The 23,192-nt window shown below is 33.8% G+C and overlaps 1 protein-coding gene across 2 annotated transcripts; it reads right to left on the minus strand.

Moving 5' to 3' along the window:
* Positions 1-1,499: 1,499 nt before the first annotated feature.
* Positions 1,500-23,094, minus strand: LOC121382574 (F-box/WD repeat-containing protein 1A-like). Of its 2 annotated transcripts, none has more exons than XM_041512050.1 (12): positions 22,928-23,094; positions 13,193-13,421; positions 12,113-12,299; positions 11,628-11,721; positions 9,976-10,113; positions 8,707-8,825; positions 7,260-7,365; positions 6,873-7,016; positions 5,808-5,926; positions 5,055-5,165; positions 4,576-4,654; positions 1,500-3,712 (listed from the first exon to the last, which is right to left on the minus strand). In XM_041512050.1, the coding sequence occupies exons 1-12, from the start codon at positions 22,991-22,993 to the stop codon at positions 3,554-3,556; spliced, it is 1,551 nt and encodes a 516-aa protein (XP_041367984.1). In that variant the 5' UTR covers positions 22,994-23,094; the 3' UTR covers positions 1,500-3,553. The 2 variants fall into 2 exon arrangements, with proteins under 2 accessions (XP_041367984.1, XP_041367983.1); XM_041512049.1 differs by having other exon boundaries at positions 9,970-10,113.
* Positions 23,095-23,192: the final 98 nt, after the last annotated feature.

The following is a 23,192-nucleotide window of genomic DNA, read 5'->3' on the forward strand; positions in this document are numbered from 1 at the left end:
TACGTAAAATCTTTGAATGGTCAACCATCATATTATGGCATGGTGTAAACCCTAAACTTTTTCATTTTCGAAGCAAATCTTTCATATCAATTCATGTAGGATAATCAAACCTTGCATGCAAGTACAACAGGGGATGGTGATGTGTCGTGTACTTGCTATAATGCAACCTACATTAAAGAAAGAGGTTTTATTTAACGATGCACTCAACACATTTTATTTTACGGTTATATGGCGTCAGACATATGGTTAAGAACCACACAGATTCTAAGAGGAAACACGCCGTCGCCACTACATGCACTACTTTTTCCGATTAGCAGCAAGGGATCTTTTATTTGCGCTTCCCACAGGCAGGATAGCACAAACCATGGCCTATGGATCACTGGTCGGTGCAAGTGGTTTACACCTACCCATTGAGCCTTGCTTGGGTTTGGAGTCGGTATCTGAATTAAAAATCCCATGCCTCTACTGGGATCCGAACCCAGTACCAACCAGCCTGTAGACCGATGGCCTAACCACTACGCCACCGAGGCCAGTCTTAACCTACATTACTGCACACTGAAGGAAATCCTTGTACTGGTACTGGTTTTAAAATGTTAGGTTTTTTAAAAACTGTAAACAATGTAGATCTAGATGCATTATTCAAAAGCAACTTCAACCTGACTTATATAGGATTGTCTCCATAGAGTTTTTTTTGGTAGCATTTGTGCAGTCACAAACACATCATAAAAAATATCAAGTAAAGGTCTGTGGCATCCAATTTAAGAACGTCGGTGGGCCCATTGGGCTATTTCTCGTTCCAGCCAGTGCACCATGACTGGTATATCAAAGGCCAGGGTATGTACTACCCTGTCTGCGGGATGGTGCATATAAAAGATCCCTTGCTAATAATCGGAAAGAGTAGCCCATGAAGTGGCAACAGCAGGTTTTCTCTCTCAATATCTGTGTGGTCCTTAACCCTATAACCATAAATAAAATGTGTTGTTAAATAAAACATGTCTTTCTTTCCAATTTAAGAAAATGTACACAGTCCCAGCCTCCATGAACAATGTTTTTTGTAAATAATTTCAGTTCAATTTTATGTAAAAAGAAAAGTAAAAGTGTTTTGAAAAAAACAACAAAAAAACCCCCACCTATTTTTGTGTCCAATTTAGGAAATCAATATCTTGTAGTACAAATGCCATAGTAAATAAACAGCACTCCCTGTGGGAAGGTTGTCAGAATTGTCAAGACATATCTTCAAATTTTGAATACTTTGCTGTTTGGAGCAAGTAACAGTTTTAGGGTACCAGTAGGGCAGGGCAAGTAAGTTTTAATGTACCAGTAGGGCAGGGCAAGTAACAGTTTTAGGGTACCAGTAGGGCTAAAACCTGGAAATTCATATCGGGCTTTAAATGCCCTATAATGACAATAATTTATTTTCAATTCATCCAACCTTGTTATTTGTCAGGAATGCTGTCCAAGGCATTCCATCTCGCACTTGAACGAACTAAAACACATAATGATATTTAACATATATTTTTTTTAATACTGCAAATGATATCTACATGACATGGAAAATAATCACAAATAATGTAGTTTATAGTATAAAGTTAACAATACATTACAGAATGACGCTATACGAAAGTCGACCAAGTGACGTCGGAACAGAGACTGGATTTATTGCAATAGGTTCATCAAGTCTGGTTCTCGGATTACTAACTTTTTTTACAGACAAGTAAAACATGATGCTAGATGGCTATGATGTGATGATATATAAACTTATAGAATGACATGTCGATTATGTATTTCATGTTGCAGTGCGAATACATACATGTATATGAAATGTGAAAAAAAAAGAAAAAAAATCAAATAAATGCATAGGGATTAAAAAATTTATTTTTAGTATTAAGAACATCCAAGACCAACTTAAAGCTTCCTTGGCAAGAAATACAAGTATTATATAAATTTATCATATAAAATAAACATTTAACACTTCCTAAGGCCTCGAGCATCCCATTCATCACACTTGGAATGTCCTGGAATCTGGGGGGTGGGGCTTGCTCAAATATTGGTCATGTTTTCCCATTCATATTAAGCTTTATGACAGTGGATGATGAAGAGATTACTTTTTTCCTATGGTAAGAGGAGATGCTGAAGCTCCTAATGTTTTTTTAACTCCCAAATACACCAGAAACCATTTTCATGGTTAAAACTTGCGTCTACATAAAAAGGTAGGTTGACAATTTATTTTTTTAAATTTAAATGACCTAGTCAAATGGCAATGTTTATTGGTAGCAATTTATATATCTTACTTGGCAAAATAAATCAGAAAGTAAAGTAAAAATTAATAGGAAATTGCAGGTGGTCATTGTTCAACAATTCCAGCACCTGATGAAAAAAATTAATTGGCTTGGGAAATCCGTAAAAAAAAACAAACACCTTGCATTGTGATTGTGAGAACCAGACCATTTGAACCTCACAAGAATATTTAGTGAAGTGGAGTTAAGAAAAATACATTAAATAGAAACACGATTAAAACGTTGACTTGGGTGTGAACAATAAGAATACACCATAAAAAGAACTGCATAGCCAATGATTACTCAGAAACACCGTAACCATAACAGTAATCAAGCCAGCAGATATGTACAGTATAAAGCTTTGTGGTGGTGGGATTTGCAGATTTTTTATTTCTTTTAATTAATACATACACCCAAGCAACAAGACATTTTTGATTACTTTTTCATTTTTTTTGTTCATATATATATAGCACTTGTAACTTTATTACAAATCCTGTACAATATGCCAGCAACAAAATAAGCAGTTGCTAATAAATAAGTTAATATTGAATTTTATTTTACAGACTAGACAAGAAAATAATAAATGATTTTATTCAACATTTTTTCTCCTTTATTAGAAGACATGTTCACAAAATAACATGCTTCAATGCAAACAGTCTGGCAAAAGAGGACAAAAAAAAGAAGGTAGTTTGAGAGCTAGCACACTATGCAAGCACCAAAGCCATTTGTGACAGTTATTCTAAATGCCCATGCAACTAGCTAGCAATGAACAGCTACAGTATCATAGATATGTAACAGCACTCGCCCTGACAATTAATTCAAAGTAGCCATTTTCCCCAAAAGTTCACATTTCAAAAATTTATTACTTAGCACAAAGTTGCCAAGGAAAACAAAATACGACTTGCCAATAACAAACATTTTAAAGCCATATACAGAACAAGTATCTTTAGCAAATGGCAAATATGGCTACTGACATGGTGAGCCCCGATCCAACAATGAAAGACGATCCAAATGGAAGGATATCACCCGATTCATGGTCCACGTTTGATTCTGGCCTAACACCCAATCCACGAGATAAAAACCCACAGGCAGCTTTCCTCCGCCCATAACCCAGCAGCCTCCGCTAGCCAGACCAGCAAGTCATAAAGCACAAGTGATGCCAGCCTGTGCACCAATGAGACATTCACACGCCATTTAAATTAACAAATACTCCCAAAAAGGCAATGTAATGTTCACAGAACTTGCAAGCTTGTTTGGCCCGATAAAGATCGAGTGTATCATTTCGACACATATGTGTAAGTCCTAGACGGGGATCTGTTTGTCCCTTCAGGCACAGGAACATTGAGGAAGTCCCAGATGAGAATTGTATCGTCATGCGAGCTGCTCACAATTTGGAATTCGTCAAACTGCAGACGGAATACACGACCAGAATGTTCCTGCAAAGAGAACATTTTAAATAACAGATCAGCAAATGTACAGTAAGATTTAGGAAAAGAAACATGCATTTAAAATAATAAATCAATGTCATAATGGTGAACATCCAAACCCATACAAATTTATGAAAATAATTTAAACCCAATATATTTTCCGCTCTTTTGCAATTAAAATGAATTCCATAATATAGAATATAGATGCATAAATTATGACAGCAAACCACAATTTTTAATTCCTGAGCCGAATCATTTTCTAAAAAGGAAACTGTGTGCCTAAATACTTCTAAAATCATTATCTCAGTATATTTAGCTGGCAACAATGTAAATTATTTTCTCCTTATTTAATACTTCCAGTCCAAACCTTACATCAAAGCATCTGACAGGACTTGAATCTTTCTTAATGTACTATCAACAGGTCAACGATTAAAGTGAAACCCATTAATGTAATAAATGACGTAGGATACTGGCTATGAAGGTAAGAATGGGAAATTCCACAAGGCTTGAAGAGCAGAATTTCTCATTCAATCTGAACAGAAAAAAGCCGATATCCTATGTCATTAACTAGTTATTATCTTTATCCTGCAGACCGTAAAAATGAAGGGAAAAAGCTATTACTTCTGTTATTTCGCCTACATTGTATGATGACCTAGAGGTAAAATGAGCGCGATTTTCTAATGTCAAGACGTCAAAAATCATATCCTGCTACTATACGTATACAACTTTGCTTTATCGGTCATCAAAATCTGTCATTAGAAACAGTGGTTGCAGGATAAACAGATTAAGTAGCGACTAGTTTTACACTAAAAGTGTGTATAGTTTTACACTGAATAAATTCTGCTGTACATGCAGACCACTGCGATACTCACAACAAGAGTGCGAAGACAGAGAGTGCCAGCTGGAGCTCGGGGGTCCAGGGCTTGCTGAAGATCCCATACCTTGATTTTCCTGTACAACAGACAATTGTTAGTCAGAGAAATACTAACACTCACATAGCTGTCAAACATGTCTACTTAACCATTAACGGCAATCACTTTGCAGTTCACCTACTAAAAAATTATTTAATTTGTCAGACTATTCTACATATACTATCAATATTTTTAGTACATAAAACTGAATATCTACATAGTAACAATTAAAAAAAAAATTGCTTGAATTTAGGAAATTAATGGTTACACTTGTCTATTCTCAGGTTTAAATTTTTTAGAACATTGAATAAACTAAAATCTGTTTGAATAATAAAATTCCTTGCAGTATTTTGTCTAACAAAAACAACACTGTATTGTTTTCATTATATCCGAAGTCCACAGTTAAAACAAAAATGATCAAACACTTTACAGCAACATACCCATCATATGCACCACTAACAATCCGTTTGCCGTCCACTCTGATGCATCGTACCAATTCCTCGTGTCCTTCCAAAACACGCAGGCAAGCTCCATATTCAATATCCCACAATCTAGGAAATAAATTGTCATCTTGTTACTTCAATTAATTAGTCACATGTTCAAGTCTGGACTAATCCACTGTAATTTATGACGTGTTTTCCAGCTTGCCTATTAAAACAAGCTTCTTACGGAATTTTCATATTGATTAGTGTTACATTTTTTCTATTTCAGAAATTATAGTTTAATATATGCACTACAATGATGCATTTCAAACTTCCATCTTGCATATAATGGCATATAATTATAGCACAATTTGCATTAAAAAGGATACATTATAAATTTTTCATCAAAGTATTAAACGTAATAAATAATATCCTTCAATTTTAATGTAACAACTCACTGGGTGAATAGTTTACTAACATTCCAGCAGAACTAAGTTTTTTTTTAAACATAATCTATTGAGGTGCAGTACGTGAAATTCACTTTACTTTGAGAGAGATGGGATTGTTCTATCTGTATTATCTTATAAAGTGAAGGCAATGAAGAAAGTAGATCATTTACAAAAGCACAATTTAATGCAGATATAAACATAAAGTGATGTCTTTTTTTGAGAAAATATCTACAAAATTTAGTTAAGCAATGATTTGTCCTTTCTTAAGAAAATCATAATTGAAAAAGACCCATATGAACACACACCTATAAATGCCACTTACCTGATTGTGTTATCTGAACTGCCACTAACGACCAGACGATCCCGGTACTGCAGACAAGCAATACCACGTTTGTGACCATTGAGTGTCCGGACAAACTCGCATGTGGAAGTGTTCCAGACCTACAGAAAATAAATAATCATGAGAGCACACACAATCATCATATCTTATAACTACCTGGTCCACCTTAGCTACACCTATATGTATCATCTGTTAACAGTTCTCAAGAAACTACAGTTCCTGATTAATATTTATAAAAATTCTTATCAATAGAATTGGTACCGCGATAATGTTCCACCTCCTGCACATTTGATAATAGAACCACCCCCCCCCCCCCCCACCCACCCCAAGAGCAATGTCTCCAGACTCCAGATTTGGCTCTTGTGTTTCAAACCATCTTGAACTCATCTGCCATGTTTATTTTGTCAATGACAACATTGTGATGACAAGATATTTTGGTAATTACATTTGTTTTTCTTTCTTTTTTTAAAGATTTAAGAAGGAACACATTTATTTTTTAGAAATTAAATTTCTTTTTTGAAAGATTTCTTAATGGAACATTTATTCAGATTTAACATTTCGAATTTTGTTTTTTAAATTGTTTGGAATTATGTAATTTAATATTACTGATTTTATGAACAGTTCTCGTCCATGGAAGGACCTGAAATACTTGACAGATAAAGCATCAGTGAACTAGTAGACCTGTAATACCACATACTTCTAGTCATCAGCCTGACCAAGGCTAATCATGTCAAGACAAATATAGTTCTTTCTACAAAGTGAAACAGGATGATGGTCGATCAAAATTTCACAAATGTCAAATTTTAAAACCTGACGCAATCTGAATAAATGCCTTGCACACCGATTTATTAATCATTGGCTATTGGATGTCAAACATTTTGTAATTTTAACAGTCTTAAAGAGAAAACCAGCAAGGGATCTTTTATATACACCATCCCACAGACAGGACAATGCATACCATGACCTTTGATATACCAGTTGTGGTGCACTGGCTGGAGCAAGAAATCGTAACTCTATTCCTAAAATTATTTAGTAGATCTGTGGTACCTTTATAGTTCGGTCCCCTGATGCAGAGACGATATATTTGTCGTCAAAGTCCACCACATTCACAGCAGCCCTGTGTCCCACCAACACTCGTCTCAGATTGATCTCTGTCGAAGACTGCATATCCCACACAGCAATGGATCGATCCTGTAAATATAAACAAAAATCACACGTTACAAATTCTCACATTGTCATTAGCACTGTAAATATTCAATACCTTGAATTCGTCATAGTTATCAAATAAAATAACTGTAGTAAAAATTCCATGAATAATAAATTGGATTTTTTTAATAACAGATAAAATACATGGACTCTGAGTAGGTTGCTTTTGAAAAAAGACCTGTTTTCATACTGACTAAATTTGGTTTTAAATCAAGAAATAACACTAACCTTTGAGCATGTGACCATGATTCCATCACTGAAGCGGAGATGAAGAACAGCTTCACAATGATGAATCAGCGTGTTTAACATCTCACCTGTCTTCACGTCCCACACTCTGAAAACATAATTCACTTTATTGTACACATCTATAGAAATGAAATGAAATGGTTTATTTAACAACGCACTCAGCACATTTTAATTTACGGTTATATGGTAAAGGACCACACAGATACTGAGGGAGGAAATCTGCTGTCGCCACTTCATGGACTACTCTTTTCGATTAACAGCAAGAGATCTTTTATATGCACCATCCCATAGACAGGATAGCACATAGACTGGAGTGAGAAATAGCCCAAGAGGCCCACTGATTGGGACTGATCCTAAACGAGGGCTTTACCACTGGGCTACGTCTCGCGCCACACATCTATAGAGCCCAATTCATTAATGTTGATCATCACATTTTAGATGAGCCCAAGTATTAAACATGGACAAAACAAGGTGTGTTTGTATGCACATGTGTGCCTGCGTGCGTGCAGATAAACATTTGTTTGTTCTAAATTATATTCTCTCCAAAGCTGTCTAGGGGTTACACACAATCAAGTAATTATAGGCATTAAAAGTCAGGTGGGCACGGTGCAATTCCCCCCTCCCACCCCGCACTATGAATCTGAGGTGGCCAGAATATGCTATAGCTCTTAGTTATAAAGTAAAGTTTGTTTTATTTAACGACGCCGCTAGAGCACATTGATTTTTTATCTTATCATCGGCTATTGGACGTCAAACATATGGTCATTCTGACACTGTTTTTAGAGGAAACCCGCTGTCGCCACATAGGCTACTCTTTTTATGACAGGCAGCAAGGGATCTTTTATTTGCGCTTCCCACAGGCAGGATAGCACAAACCATGGCCTTTGTTGAACCAGTTATGGATCACTGGTCGGTGCAAGTGGTTTACACCTACCCATTGAGCCTTGCGGAGCACTCACTCAGGGTTTGGAGTCGGTATCTCGATTAAAAATCCCATGCCTCGACTGGGATCCGAACCCAGTACCTACCAGCCTGTAGACCGATGGCCTGCCATGACGCCACCGAGGCCGGTCTCTTAGTTATAAGGAAATTTATAACTGCTCCACCACCAAGTTTCAGGCATTGCCCGATACCTATGAGGATATATTCAGAATGAGTCACACACCTAGAAAAAATAGTGTTGTCTATGGTTCCTAACTGACCCCAAACATGACTAATCCTGTCGACTAATTAGCCCATAAATGTCCACACGTAAGCCTGACTGAAGTGCATAGATGGGCAAGATGTATTATTTCAAGCCCTGACTGAAGTGCATGAATGGGCAAAATGTATTATTTGATTATTTGTAGCCTGGACTAAAGTATACGGATGGGCAAGATGTATTATTTCGAGCCCTGGCTGAAGTACATGGATGCGTAAGATGCTGTACCTGACAGTAGAGTCACTAGAGCCCGAGATGATGATGTTCTCATCGTACTGAAGGCACAACACTGAGCCAGTATGTCCGGTCAACACCTGCACACACTCCAGTGAATTCCGGTCCCAGATCTGTGAAACAGATTAACATCACCATCATAACCATCACACATTAAGCTAATTAAAACATTTTGATTTAACTACTGCACAGATTCAATAAATATATAATCAAACAATAAAAATTTGTATTTTTAGACATGGTAGTCTGGGTCCTTTGCACTTAAGTCAATAAAAATGGAAAACAGAATTAAGCAGCACTATACAGGATACACAAAGACACAGACATTTTTTCTTTAAAAACAGACTTTATTTAATTATCACTCCAGCAGCTGCATGCTGTTACAGGTCAACATTTTATAAGCATCACTTGCATTACCAGTTATATTGTGGTCAAAGAAGTTCTCAAATAGTATTTCTAATGCAAAAAACAAAGTCATTAGAAAATATCCAAAGTGAAAATTATTATATTGTTGGAGTTTTTATTTTAATAAAGGCATGTTACATGCTACACAATGCCTAAATATATTGGTAATTTGTAAAAGTCATTAAAGGTTAACTTTACTATTAAAAGGAAGTAAAGTTAAAACCAGACTTAATATTGTGTCAAGATGTAGTCAAATATCAGATATTACTTGTTTTCACTTCTAATAAAGGCCATTTCAATTTCATAAAAATGACTGAAAATCTGGCTTTAAAATAGCTTTTTGGCTCAAAGGAAAAATAGCCAATAGTTAACTCTGGAATAGTGACATAGTTTGTACGATTTTTCCTTGAATACCAACAAAAGAAATATGATTTTGACTAAAAACATTAAATTGATGTCACATATATCATATATATCATCCTTGTTTTTGGATAATGTTTCAAATGTTTTGCAGAAGTATTTTATGTTTTGCAGAAGTATTTTATGAAATGCTTTTCAGCACTTACATGAAAGCAAAAGTAGAAATAACACTTTTTACTTGTTTTGGGGAATATTAAGTGTACAGTAAAACTGTACAGCAAATAGTTCATAATTTTATTATAAAGTTAACCTTTAATGTCATTAAGCCATTGTTGTAAAAAAAAAAAAAAAAACAGGAAAAAAATTAATATTCACAGAAAAAAAAAACTAAGATAAAGTTTAACTGACCAAGAGCAGTTTAAATTAAACAGAAGATAAATGAACTCAGATGAAAGAAGAGAGAGAGTAAATTTAATGAAAACAAAAACTTACATATACCTTTATAGTGTTGTCACGCAGCCCACTAATAATCTTATGGTCATCATACTGAAGGCAGTACACTCCTTTGCTCGTTTCACTGCGACAGTGTATACGCTGTAATGTGTGGCGGCCTGTCCGCCAATTGTTTTCTATTCTCTAAAATGGACAGATCGTTTTGGTTGTCACCATCAATTAACGTTGGTATATTGTAAGTGTTAAACACTATCAATAGGATTACAATTCTTCTGCCACTTACGTCATCATAAGGGGCTGTTCACAATCAGAAAACGTTTCACATGTGTATAAACCTTTTGTTTTGGTACTTTCATCCTCAACCGAAAATAAAAATGTAAGAAATATTTTTTTTAAATTTTATAAGTCAATTTTATAACGTACGCTGGGATTAACCCACTCCTCCCTAGTGTATGATCTGTACGCTCATGAAAATATTTATAATAGTGAACAGCTACCAGTGATATGTTAACAAAATATATTCATGGATCTTGTTATACAAGACAATTTTTTTCAATGAACTGTCATTGCTTCCATACTGGATAAAAGCTTCTATTAGAAACAATAGCTAAAATTTTAAGATAAAAAACACAATTAAAAAATCGGTACAATAAATATTTCCTTGACCGTTGACATATTATATTCAACTGACCATATTTTTTTCTGATATTTGTGGCCAGTATGTGGATAAGCTAGTTTAGTTTATAAAAACAGGGTTAAAAATTAGCAGTTGCCTGGTCGCCTGTGGCAACCTTTATTGGCTAAGGTGACTAAGAATTTTACAAAGGTAATCCGTTGGATGACCATCGATTTCTGGCGAAGATGGTACCAGTTGAAAAATACACACACTGAAACTGAATCGAATGCGACAAAATACACTACAGATCTGGTAGCAGACGACATAGAACATGTTCTAATGGGCATTTGGCAAAATAGTGCTTTGTCTATAGGAAAACAGCCACACCCAAGAAAATCATTTACTGGGGATGTCACCCCTTTTCCATTGCCATAAAGAGGACTGCTACTCCCAGACTAGTTTACTAAAGCACGCGCAGTTCTACCTTTCGTCTCTTTGTACTGCATTATCTTTTACTTCAGAGACAATGCAAGTCAGGAAGCATACCTTGGCTGCTCTAGCATTTTGCCTTCACCCCATATTAAAAATGAGATTTAATATGTATAATTTAATGGTAATTTGTAAAGTAACATTTTTATTTATATTGGATTTTTTTTTTTTTTTTTTTTTTTTTTTATATTTCAGTTGGTAATGGTTTAACTTAATAACATGTTTTATATGAATTTTAACTTCATTCAATATGAAATTAAACACCAATTCATCATTTTTCTTTTGACGCAAACAGACATGGTTATTATTCAACAAAAAACATTCTAGTTTTGAATTATTCTGTGCAGTTAAATTTCAATGGGATAATTGGAGGGCTAGTTGAATTTGAGAAGGGCCAGTAAGATTTTTTTTCTTCAACTGGCCCTGCTGACGACTATGGTTTTCATGTTAATATTCAACCCTGTAAAAAAAAACAAGACCCTCATCACCAAATATATATATATTTTTTTTAAAGGTGATGTGGTTGTCGACACTGCAGAAATAACGAACATTTTGTTTACAATGACTTTCATTACTATTTAGACCCCATTACCTCAATGTCTTGGATGATTTGTGGATACAGCGTTCTGTAAAATTTGTGATCTTTGGGCGGTTCTCCCGGTTTGGGTTTAAACAAGAACTGACACCTGGAATGAAAATAGTCAACAAATTCACACATACTGGCAAACTTTTAACAGTTAGTACAAGTCGCAGATCATAAGGCTTGTCATGCAATACACAACCTGACATGCCACAAAAAAATAACCTTTCAGTCATGTTTATTTGCTTTAAAATGTCACTTTTTAAAAACTTTCCATAGGCAGGCTCAGAATTGACTTCAGCGGACCATTCATCAATGACAATTCTTTGAAAAATTGTGAGACAAATGCTTACGTTCGAGCCCTAACTTTGTTTTTACTTCAAAATCTTATTAGTCATACTTCAAAATGTTAGTTTATCTTACTGCCTATGAAACAAAAAAGTTAATATTTTCTCAAAAATATCATTAACAAAAAATACAGAAAAGATAAAACATACCAGCCTCTGCGATCAGCTAATCCTTTCCACAAAGTGTCTGTTAAAACCTTTCTTTCGATCAACTTTTTCCAAAGGTTGCCTTCAGAAATTACTCTGTACCATTCTTTGCACACTAGCTCTGCTGCGCATAATGATTTGGCATCTAGATACGCCAGGATATTTTCTGCCATATGATCCAAACCTTTAGCTGTAATATAACAAACAAGTTTTAAGTGGCAAATATTAAAGGGGGGGGGGGGTAAATACATTTTAGGTCGATTTCTTCATGGATCTTTTCTAGGGAAATTTTCTTTACTATTTAAGGAAAAGCAACAATAAATAGTAGTAAATAATAAACTTAATTCTACTAAATATTGTGGATTGAAATATGCACAAAGTGTTTTTCATTCTTTTTGTGACACAGAGGCATCAAAAAGAAAGAAAAGTTTGGGAATAATGGAAGCTATGTAACTTAGTCACAAACACTAGGTTTCAAAATTCTTTTATAAATAGCAGGGTTGAAAATTAGCAGTCGCCTGGTCGCCCATGGCAACCTTTATTGGCCAAGGGTGACAATGAATTTTACATAACATATTTTTATATCAATTTTTACTTTATTCATTATGAAGTTAAACGTCAATTCATCGGTTTTCTTTAATGCAGACGGTTATTATTCAACAAAAAAACCACTATAGTTTTAATTTTACATGTGCAGTTAAATTCTAATGTGATAACTGGAGGGCTAGTTGAATTTGAGAAGGGCCAGTAAGATTTTTCTTCAACTGGCCCTGCTGGCGATCTTGGTTTTCATGTTAATTTTCAACCCTGAAATAGACTGCACTCAGAGCTACCATAAACACCATGATAATTAAAAAAAACCCACTAGTTTAGTTAAAATTGATAATTTAAGCCAAAGTTGCAAGTATTGCATATTTTAATGTTTTTTTTGTTTTTTTTTTAAATCAGTAATAGTTGAAAATATTAAGCACAGGCTAACAAGCAAACTTACTGCAATTATCAAATAAATATTCATAAAAGTTATGTTTAACATTTTTACACCCAAAGTCAGTCATAATACTTTTAATGATCTATGAAGTTCACCTGGAAGTGCAGATATAAAATCCCTCTGTAACATTGGCCTGAGAAAAGCATTTATCTGTCCATGTTGATAATGACACATGTGTGACAATAAATGTTCAACGAATTCAATTTGTTCATATTCAGTCCACTTCTCAAAGTATTCCGTGAACGAAGCCTTCTTATCCACAAATTCAGGAGACGGTTGCTGTTCTTTTTTGGTCATACTTCTAACAACAGCAGCACTTTCCGCCTAAAAGAAATAAACAAATAGTATTGCATCTATAAGCATTCCATTTCTGCTCTCCTACAATACAGTTTGCAAATACCCGGTAATGAAGATGTTTTTTGAAAACATATCACAGCTCATACTTTTTGTCTTGGCTAGGTTTTCAAAGTCAGGGAGGTTTATGTTTTTTTTAAACTGTTAAAGACATGTTTTTAAAAGCACAATTTTTATAGGCAAGTAGCAAATTTAGTACTAGTATGCATGCTGTATAAAAAGTGGCAACTGGCTTATGTCATTCAGTGACCGATTATGCTCCGATTTTTGTAATAAAAAAAAAAAAAATATTTTATTCATTTAAAATACCTCATTAATTAGCGTATCATTAAACTAAGAAACGTATGGTACTCTTAACATTAAATTACTTAAGCAAGTGGTAAACCAAGTAAATATAAATATTGAAATGTGAAATTCAAGTACCCACAAGAATTACATATTCAATTATATAATTTATAACACAAGGAAGATTTGGTGTCCACTGTGCCTAAAACAGTATCAAAACAAACAGATCTACTTTTATTACTGTGAAGAATTACACTGGTAAGACCTCAGGATATTTGCAACAGGTTATACAAATAATTAGAAAGCATTTTCTCACTACAATAATTAGTTTTTCACAAGGAAGCTCTTCTTAGGTAGCAAGCGATTTTTCAGTCATTTGCTACTTTAGTAAAATAAATAATAAATAAATGTGATGTTTTTCTTTCACTTTACAAGCACGGCACATAAATGATTATTTCACATGAACTGGTTTTTTATGTGCATGTCAGTTATAATGCAAATTTAAATTCACATGAACCGCATATCATTTACCTGATGAACAGCTATATTTTAAAATTAACACTATTTGTTAAAAAAATGTTTCTAGACCGATTTTGGCCACCTGAAAAATATTGCCAAATCAATTTGTTTCAAATTTCTTTGAAATGTTAATGTAGTACTTACATAACAGGTCTATACTGTTATGATTAGGTTACTAACCAATCACATAACCGAACAATAGGTTGCCTATGTAAAAATCATGCGAACTAACTTCCGGTCACCTAAGATTTTGAAAGTTCACCCCCTTTACCTGGTATACAGTAAAACGTTAGCAAACAATCTGACCAAGTTCCATAGTTCCTTACCAAATCTTGTAAGTACTGCAACACGAGTTGTTGCATCTTGTTTGAAACAGGCATGATTGGAATACTTTAAAATGTGTATACTACAACTAGTACGAGTATGTAAAGTGTGTGGTGTCAACAAAGGCACTTGTGTTTACAAATAGCAGCTCCTACATGTAGGTTCTTATAAATAAATAATGATACACTTTTTGCTGTGAAAGCTGCGACAGCTAATGCTGACTACATGTCCACACACAGGAGATAATAGCTGCCAGCTGTGTACAGGACATGAATGTGCTGATGACATTAGCAGTTTAAGCTTAACATAGCAATAACAAAACCAACAATGACAAAACAAACATAACAGGAATTTTTGTTTAATCATGAATACAAAAGACTGTAGTATATTCTATTTTTCATTTGTTTGTATTATTGTTTGTTTTTTAAACAAGTCTTTGCTGGCATCACCACATACATATAATTTACATCAGTGTAAGAGAAAAAAAAATCTATTTGCAGTGCTATCAACTGTAATTAATAATAGTTCAGGAAATATTAAATATTGCAAATAAATTTGGTAATTCTTTATTAATTCAATGTGTTGGTCCATCCAAAATCTAAAATAGGATGCAAACTTGACATAATTTTTTTAATTGCAGCAAAAAGTATCTTTATAAGTACTGTGAAGCATTTTAAAAAATTAGGCTTTTAAATATTTCAAATGTGAAAAATAGACACACTATTAGTTTTGGTATGTTTTCTACAAAATATACATTTAGATAGTTACTGAAATTTACCATACCAAACATACATAATTTTATTGTTAATCTGATGTTAATTTTTAAAACAAATGTGTTACCAGCTATGTATCAGTTAGATGTCCTCTGGCAGGTTTACTGAACAGTGACCAAAATAGTTCTGAAAGACATATCCATAAACACCAATATTTCACTAAATTGTCCCTTTAAAATCTCATAGTTACTTTTGCAAAATTTCTGTACACTATTAGCTAACACTGTTAACACATGGTACAGAAAGTAATAGCATGTTTTACACATATGTAATTATATAAAAGAGATTACATATGTAAAATTATAAACAGTTAAATAAAACAAAATAATAGGGCAATTCGAATAAACAATCACAGATTCATTAACTTGTACTGGTAAATAAATTACACCAGGGCCACTAACACCTCTGATTCAAGGTCCAGTCAGTTGAAATGAAATCTAGATTTCATCGCCGTTTGTTGCATCTATTCTGTTTACCTGTACAGGTATGTGTACATACATGCACTATACTCACTCAGTTCTGTTGACGAGTGAACACACAAATCAATACGATGTTATTTAGAAAGGCGTGTTGTAGCCAAGACAGAAACAACCAGTTTTGTAGCAGTCATCTGACAAAACTGTTTGCTTAGACCAGACAGGGCATAATATTAAAGCATTACCCTCTTGCACTCTTCTCTCATCCCCAACCGAAAACAGACAAAGCACAGCCAGTTGCAAATATTTGCATGTATATGTAAACAAAACCTTTGAATATTTATAGAAATAGAACCAACTAATGTTTTCCTCACATAGCATGGCAGAGGTCTGTGTGAGATTAAGATGCAGTCTACTTAACTGTTCAAACAAAGACCCGTTAATAAACAGTTCCATAACTAAAATCATTATTCAGGTCAACTATAAGATGTGTAAAATTTATTTTAATAAATACATTTAACATATTTATAAATGTAGCCTCCAAATTTGCAAAAAGCAGGAAAGCAATCCATTACTCTCATGATGATAATTCCAGTTGAAAAATTTCAAACATAATATCCCCCCCTCCCCCCAATGAATTGGAAACCACACTCATTTGGCACATATATTTTCTATTTTATCAAAAACATTGTTAAGTTATAAATAACATGAACAGGGGCAGGAAGTAGCCCAGTGGTAAAGTGTTCGTTTGATGCGCGGTCTGTCTGGGATCGATCCAATCTAATTAAAATTAGCTCCACTATTACATGTGGATCTAACACCAGCCAGTTGGAGCGCATGTCCACCAATCAAAACCTTACTTGCAGAATCCTGCCAGTGATTTAAAAATAATTTGAAAACATTCCGAATTATCCTGAGGGTATATGTTTCGTGTGAATTACGAATGCCTTAAAACATGTTTTATGTTTATGTTTTATGTAAAACAGAAGACTGTTTTAGTTTTTTTATTTTATAAATAAATAAATAATTTTTAATGTAAAATTGAAGACTGATAACCCACCTCGTACGTATTGGTATGGTTCGCTGTACTGCGGCCACTAAAATAGACTCGCCCGATATTTTTAGAATTTGTATGCTCCCAAATAACGTTATAAAAGGCGAAGTGTGATTGGTCAATATTTAAATTATTATTTACAGACGAAATGTTACCTGGACATTGGGGACTACGCAGTGTTGTTAGCAATCCGATTAAAATTAGTTCTACTGATCTAAATAAGGCATTCGTAATTCACATGAAACATATCGTATACCCTCAGGATAATTCGGAATGTTTTCAAATTATTTTTAAATCACTGGCAGGATTCTGCAAGTAAGGTTTTGATTGGTGGACATGAGCTCCAACTGGCTGGTGTTAGATCCACATGTAATAGTGGAGCTAATTTTAATTAGATTGAGTGCAGCAAACTCAGGAATGTCCCTTTAAAGACATACTGTCAGATTTAAGGACCTTATTTCTCTAAAAATTGATAATAAATAAAAATTAAATTAATTGATGGAAACTAAATTTAGCTATCGGATCACCTTAACTGAACCATGATGGAGTGAAATCCATGTCATCCCTCTTGGCAATTTTAGTTTTTGAATTATGGACCATTGCCATAATTCAATTATTTTTGCGAAATGTCATTAATAAATGGAGTATGGTGGTTATGAAGATGGTTGGATAAAGTACATTTATATTTGTTCAGGTAATTCTTTGTTAGACAATTAAATAGGCCAGTGGTCTGTGACAATATGCGTTTAACACACCAACACGGAAAACAATGTGTTGAAAAGTTCGATAACAACTTTAGAGTTATTCGCCTTTTACTATAGACTGAATTCATACAAGTAACCAGTTTGATGATCTTCAAACTTAGCGTTCAATACGCTTTACTGCTTATTTAAAAATAAAGTATACATGCCTTGTGTGTGCAATCAAAATGTTTAATCCTTGCAAACGAGGTGGGATAGAGTTTAAAATTGTCATATTCAAATTAAATCAGACGTTAACGTGGTTCCGGAAACTGCTCTTTGCAAATGAACTGGGGCGTATAGCAAGTTTATAATTTCCAAAGCATAAATATTATGAAGTGTATTCTTATAAATGTTGCAAGATATTTTAGTTTAGATATAACAAACCTTGTAGCAGAACATACTTAATATTTTTTAGTACTTTGCAAATGTAAATATACGTTTGTACAAAATGAACGAATACTGTGAAATTACATTTCATTAACCCTACCGTACGTCATAATTGTGACAAGTTAGATTTCATTAACCCTACGCCATAATCATGATGGTGCGATGTCCTCTAAGCATACATGAATATATTTGGGGGTTTTCTACTTTATTAATAGTTTTTAACAAATAAATTATGCTCAATTAATTAAAAATACATGGCTGCTATCGATGTGCATCCTCTCCCCTGCTGTTTACCAAGCCTACACTATTTAAAAACATTTGCAGAGTAACATAGCTCATGTTTACTTTGAGCCCAACCACGGCTGTTTGCGAGAGACTCTTCTCAGCTATGAACAGGGTAAAAACATCCCAGAGAAGTGTTTTGGGGCAGAGAATGTTAAATAATATACTCACAAAATCCCTAAAAAAAATTGAACCAATGCCAGCCATAAAAGAATGGCTCACAAGTGGAAAGGGATCTCACCACATCCACGGCCATACAACAAGTGGCCACTAAGACATACATCGACACAATAATTATATTTAGATGAACAAGTGGACACTACCAAACAAATAACAAAGTTTAAATCAACAAATGGACACTATTTTAAAATAAAGTTTCAATCAACAAATAGAGAAAACAGTAAATACTACTGGACAGACATATACATTTAGTATAACCAATTGGCAAAATTCTTTATTTGTGCTATTAAAACAATTACCTTCAAGATTATTACATTATTAAGCATTGTATTAGCACAAATGGTAACCGTAAGAAGTATGGGCAAGTGGAAAAATATATGGGGCAAGTGAATATCTGATTATAGGGGTGCAACGATACGGTCAAAACCATATTGCGATATAAGAAACTGTATTGCAATATGTATTGCAATATAGTTGATATTATTTAAATTTAAAGGGACATTCCCGAGTTTGCTGCATTGTAAAATATTTCTGACTAATACAATATTTCTACGATTAAACTTACATATTAAATATATTTTCTTGTTCAGAATATCAGTGTCTGTATATTCAATGTGTTTCTGGTCGTCTTAATATTTGTAAAGGAAGCTCAAACTGGATTTGTCTTCAAATAATTTTGTACGTACAAAAAAAACCTATATTTTAGGAAATAAAATGAAATTTACACTAGTACAAATATTAGAATGATCAGAAACACGTTTAATATACAGCCACTGATATGTTATGCAGGAAAATATATTTGATATGTAATTACAATTGTTAAAAAGTCTCTCTTAGTCGATAACATCTTTAAAAAATGTAGCAAACTCAGGAATGTCCCTTTAATATTTATGGGTTGGGTTTTTTAAATGAAAACAGAAGGCAAAACTTTTTAATGATCTTTATTAGTTTCAGCTGTCAGGATAAATGTTTTAGGCCATATTTTTTTTTTTTTTTAACACAATACTAGTCTACTAGAACACCGGTGTGATGGTGTCAAACTATTTATAAATTGTCACATTCGAAAATCCTTACTATCGGGCTTTTCCATTGCTGCTCGCTTGACACGGAAATGTGCGTATTGAGTTGCAATGTTTCGGCAGATCGACCGAACCAGAGCCGAGGTATTTTGAACAATCAGCCGAAGTATTCCGAGTTAAGTGAAAACAGCGAAGTGTGATTCTCATTTGTTAATTTATTTCTTTGAAGATGATAGCCATAGCCGTATTCCAACGTAAATGAACAATGAATGATAATGTGTAAGTAACAAAACATTTATTTGTAATTATAGTTAACTGGTTATTTTCACTGGACTTTTAACACGTTTTGTTTAGAAGTCAGAACCAAGTATAACCGACCTATCACTTCGTATGCCAACAAGTAAGCCGACTACGCTTGACGTGAAATCTTGTTACATTTCCTGTCATCACCAATTAATAAAATGATATGGTTTTTGTTTGTTTTTTTATTTGCCTATTTTAGAGGCACAGATTTTCCGTTTCAGATTTTCCCCTTTTCCGTTTCATAATGTTACAAATTCCAGTTTTTTCCGTTTCAGTATTAAACAAAGGTTTTCTTTACGTAATGATCGGGAAAATAATTGCAAACGATCACACTATAAACCACTTCCTTTGTATAATTTATTATGAAGAAAGCCTGGCATACAATATGCAGTTACTGCATTCCTTTGTGAGATCGGAAATATGGCAATGCCGCAAATGTTAAAAATTAATAAGCAAACATAACATAACATATCTTTCACTTGCATAAATATCGGACAATTTTAGCTCACAATGTTTGTTTTAACCCCGTTAAATCGCTGGGAATAAGCGAAGAAAACACAACTGGTAAAACGTCTAGATACTCTGCATTAAACATTTGGCGTAACATACAAAGGTACTAATGTCGTAGCGTAGCACATCAGATGTCGGTGTCCATAGTTTCTAGTTAAAAAAATAATAATTAATTAATCAAATGCGCCATTTAAAGTTATATAATGTTTTGGAAAAAAAACGGGAATTCGGTTTCAGATAGGTATTTCTGCGATTCCGCGATAGCGGAAAATCAGTGCCTCTACTAGTTCAAGTCAAATAAGATACAAGGAAAAAAAAATTGCCTATAAAAATCGCGATATGCAAAACTGTACCGCGGTTTGTATCGAGCTGATCGATTATCGCGGAATACCGGTATATTGTTGCAGAACTATTTGATTGGCACTTGCCCTGTGGCAAGTAATTTTTTTTGAAAACTTTTGAAGCCTCTTTTAAATAATTTTTCAAGGAAATAATCTACATGTATCTGAAAACTAGCAAAATCAAAATTGGTTCCGTGTTAATCCTGCCTTTGGGGATTCGATTTATGTAATTAACTCAATGTAAATATTGCAATAAACACTAGACATGTTTTCGATACGATAAGCAAAAAATTTAAATCTAATAAAAACAATACTTCCTACATACAATAATACTTTACCTTTCTCAAGTCACATTAGTTTATTGTGAAAAATAGTAATAATTTCCCCATGAACGCCAAGTTTTCCGCAAAAACAAACTATCTGCTAAAGTTGCACAGGTGTTTCCGCTATATTTTCACAAACGTCATGTGTTTTCGATAGTTTCATTGGCTGTCTATTTTTGTCCTTGTTACAGTAGTGTAGGGTCTACTCCGTGCAATAATTTACATAAAAATCGTCTTTTGAAAGTAAAATCATAAAATATTTGTAACTCGTAAAAAAAATATTGAATAATTTTCAGACCACTAGACAGTGTTCACTGAAAACATATTTACATTAGGTTTTCGTCATAGGTTCACGTCTAATCATCTTGTTATACATATCAACGGCACCAAAATTCAGATTGTCACCTTAAGTACTCTGACAGCGATACAGAACTATATATTCTCAAAAAATCTAATTCCACCAAACCACCTTTATTTGTAGTAAATGTAAATGCACATGTAAACATGTCCCCACGAAAATTACCGAAAAGAACTTTGCTGTGAATGACATAAGAGGTAACCCAACCAGCCTTCCATAAATTGTATTGTTTAGTGTAATGATCACGTGGTATATCGTCTAACTTTGGCAGGTCAGATGTCGGTGTTGCAGACAATAACTTTGCAGGGATTTGTGATAACTGGATTTCGCTATGTGAGGCATTTCATTAGTACCCAAATTTTGCATTACGAAAAACTGATAATATGCACACTATTTATGGTATTATAATTAAAACATAAAGTTGGTAGCTTGACTTGAAGCATTTTTAATATTGAGAGAAAAAACATACTGTAAAACGGGTATTATTCGCGAATGTGTAATTTTCGCGTTTTTAATTTAACCACGAAAATTACACATACGCAAATAATAAAATCCATTAGAACAAAAAAACTAAAAACAACAACAAACAGTTTAGCAATTTTGGCATGCTGTTGATTTTTGGAACAGACATTCTTACTGGTATTTTTAAGCTGTGAATAAACATTTAGAAATTAGTATACTGAGCCATTTTTAATAGGCCAATCAAAATCAGGGACAGATATGGTTTCGTAAATTTCCGAAAAAACGTCATCGACAAGTGACAAAAACAAAAGAGGTGAGGCGTTTTTAACAACCGGTGTTTAAACATTAAAACAATATTACTAGTACAAGTGTTTGTCTTTATTTCACACTTTCTGGAGAGTTGATTGAACCACATCCTGGATTAATTTCATTAATTGTACACAGTGTGGTCGCCGCTTGACATGCGGCTGCAGCACTTAGCGGAGTCGCTCAGAAAGGGATAATATTACGTATACCTCTGTTGACCACTCTAGTGTCGATTTAATGTTATGTACCAAAGTATAGTTTTGTACGTGTTAGTAATTTAAAAAAACTAAAACCATGACACCGCGAAAATTTACTGCCGCGAATAATACCCGTTTTACAGTACTTCGTTGTTTATGTTCAGGCTGATAGTGACTTAATATCTCGCATAATCTTGCGATACATGCAGTTACAAACAAAGTATCAAAAACACATGTCGATCGAAATTGTATGATGGTAGGATACTTTGTTACACTAAAACATTTTTGTAAAAATTTTTGGGGTGAGGGTAAGAAAGTTTATCTACTTTGAGGAAATCATTTAACACTCAATAAAACCCTGAAATCAGACAAAAACCTGTAAAAAATAATAAGCTCTCTGTCTTTTGATGGATTGTGAATATTTGACTTTCAGTTTGTCATCCATTAGAACTACAAAATTGCCAAGATTCGCGGTTCTAAAATTATTATTAATCAATGATGTAGCTACTTTTTTTTATCGAACTTAATAGTAAACATATTAAAAAAATTACATTCAATAGTAATACTATGATCAACTGTACATTGTTGAATACAGGGAATTCCACAATAATTTTCCGTTTTCACGCCGAAAAATGGCGTCAAGAAAATGTTGGGTTACTATGCATAGATATGTTATACTACGAAATAGCAATACCCTTTTTTCTTCTGGTCTTTCTTCAACAGAACTACACGTTTCCATCTTTGTTTCTCCAGTGGACATTTTGAAAATGTTCAGAATATTAAATTAAAAGAGAAAAACACAAAGAAAAGCATACACCCTTCAGGGTTGTTCCCTTATTAGGGACGGATGTTCTGACGTCATGACGGTCATGTGTTTTTCTCGTCTGTGCGTGATGATGTTAACTTTAAATATAGAATATATATTTTTATTGTTATAAATATTTGCATTGGTAATAAAA

Source organism: Gigantopelta aegis, chromosome 10 (assembly GCF_016097555.1).
Source record: "Gigantopelta aegis isolate Gae_Host chromosome 10, Gae_host_genome, whole genome shotgun sequence".
In the NCBI taxonomy this organism is placed as follows: Eukaryota; Metazoa; Mollusca; class Gastropoda; order Neomphalida; family Peltospiridae; genus Gigantopelta; species Gigantopelta aegis.

Coding starts and splice junctions, on each gene's coding strand:
- LOC121382574 (XM_041512049.1), bottom strand. CDS start 22,993: ATGTCCACTGGAGAAACAAAGATGGAAACGTGTAGTTCTGTTGAAGAA. Junction 5,927..6,872: donor CAGGGGACCGAACTATAAAG/GTACCACAGATC, acceptor TATTTTCTGTAG/GTCTGGAACACTTCCACATG. Junction 4,655..5,054: donor GTTAGTGGTGCATATGATGG/GTATGTTGCTGT, acceptor TCTGTTGTACAG/GAAAATCAAGGTATGGGATC.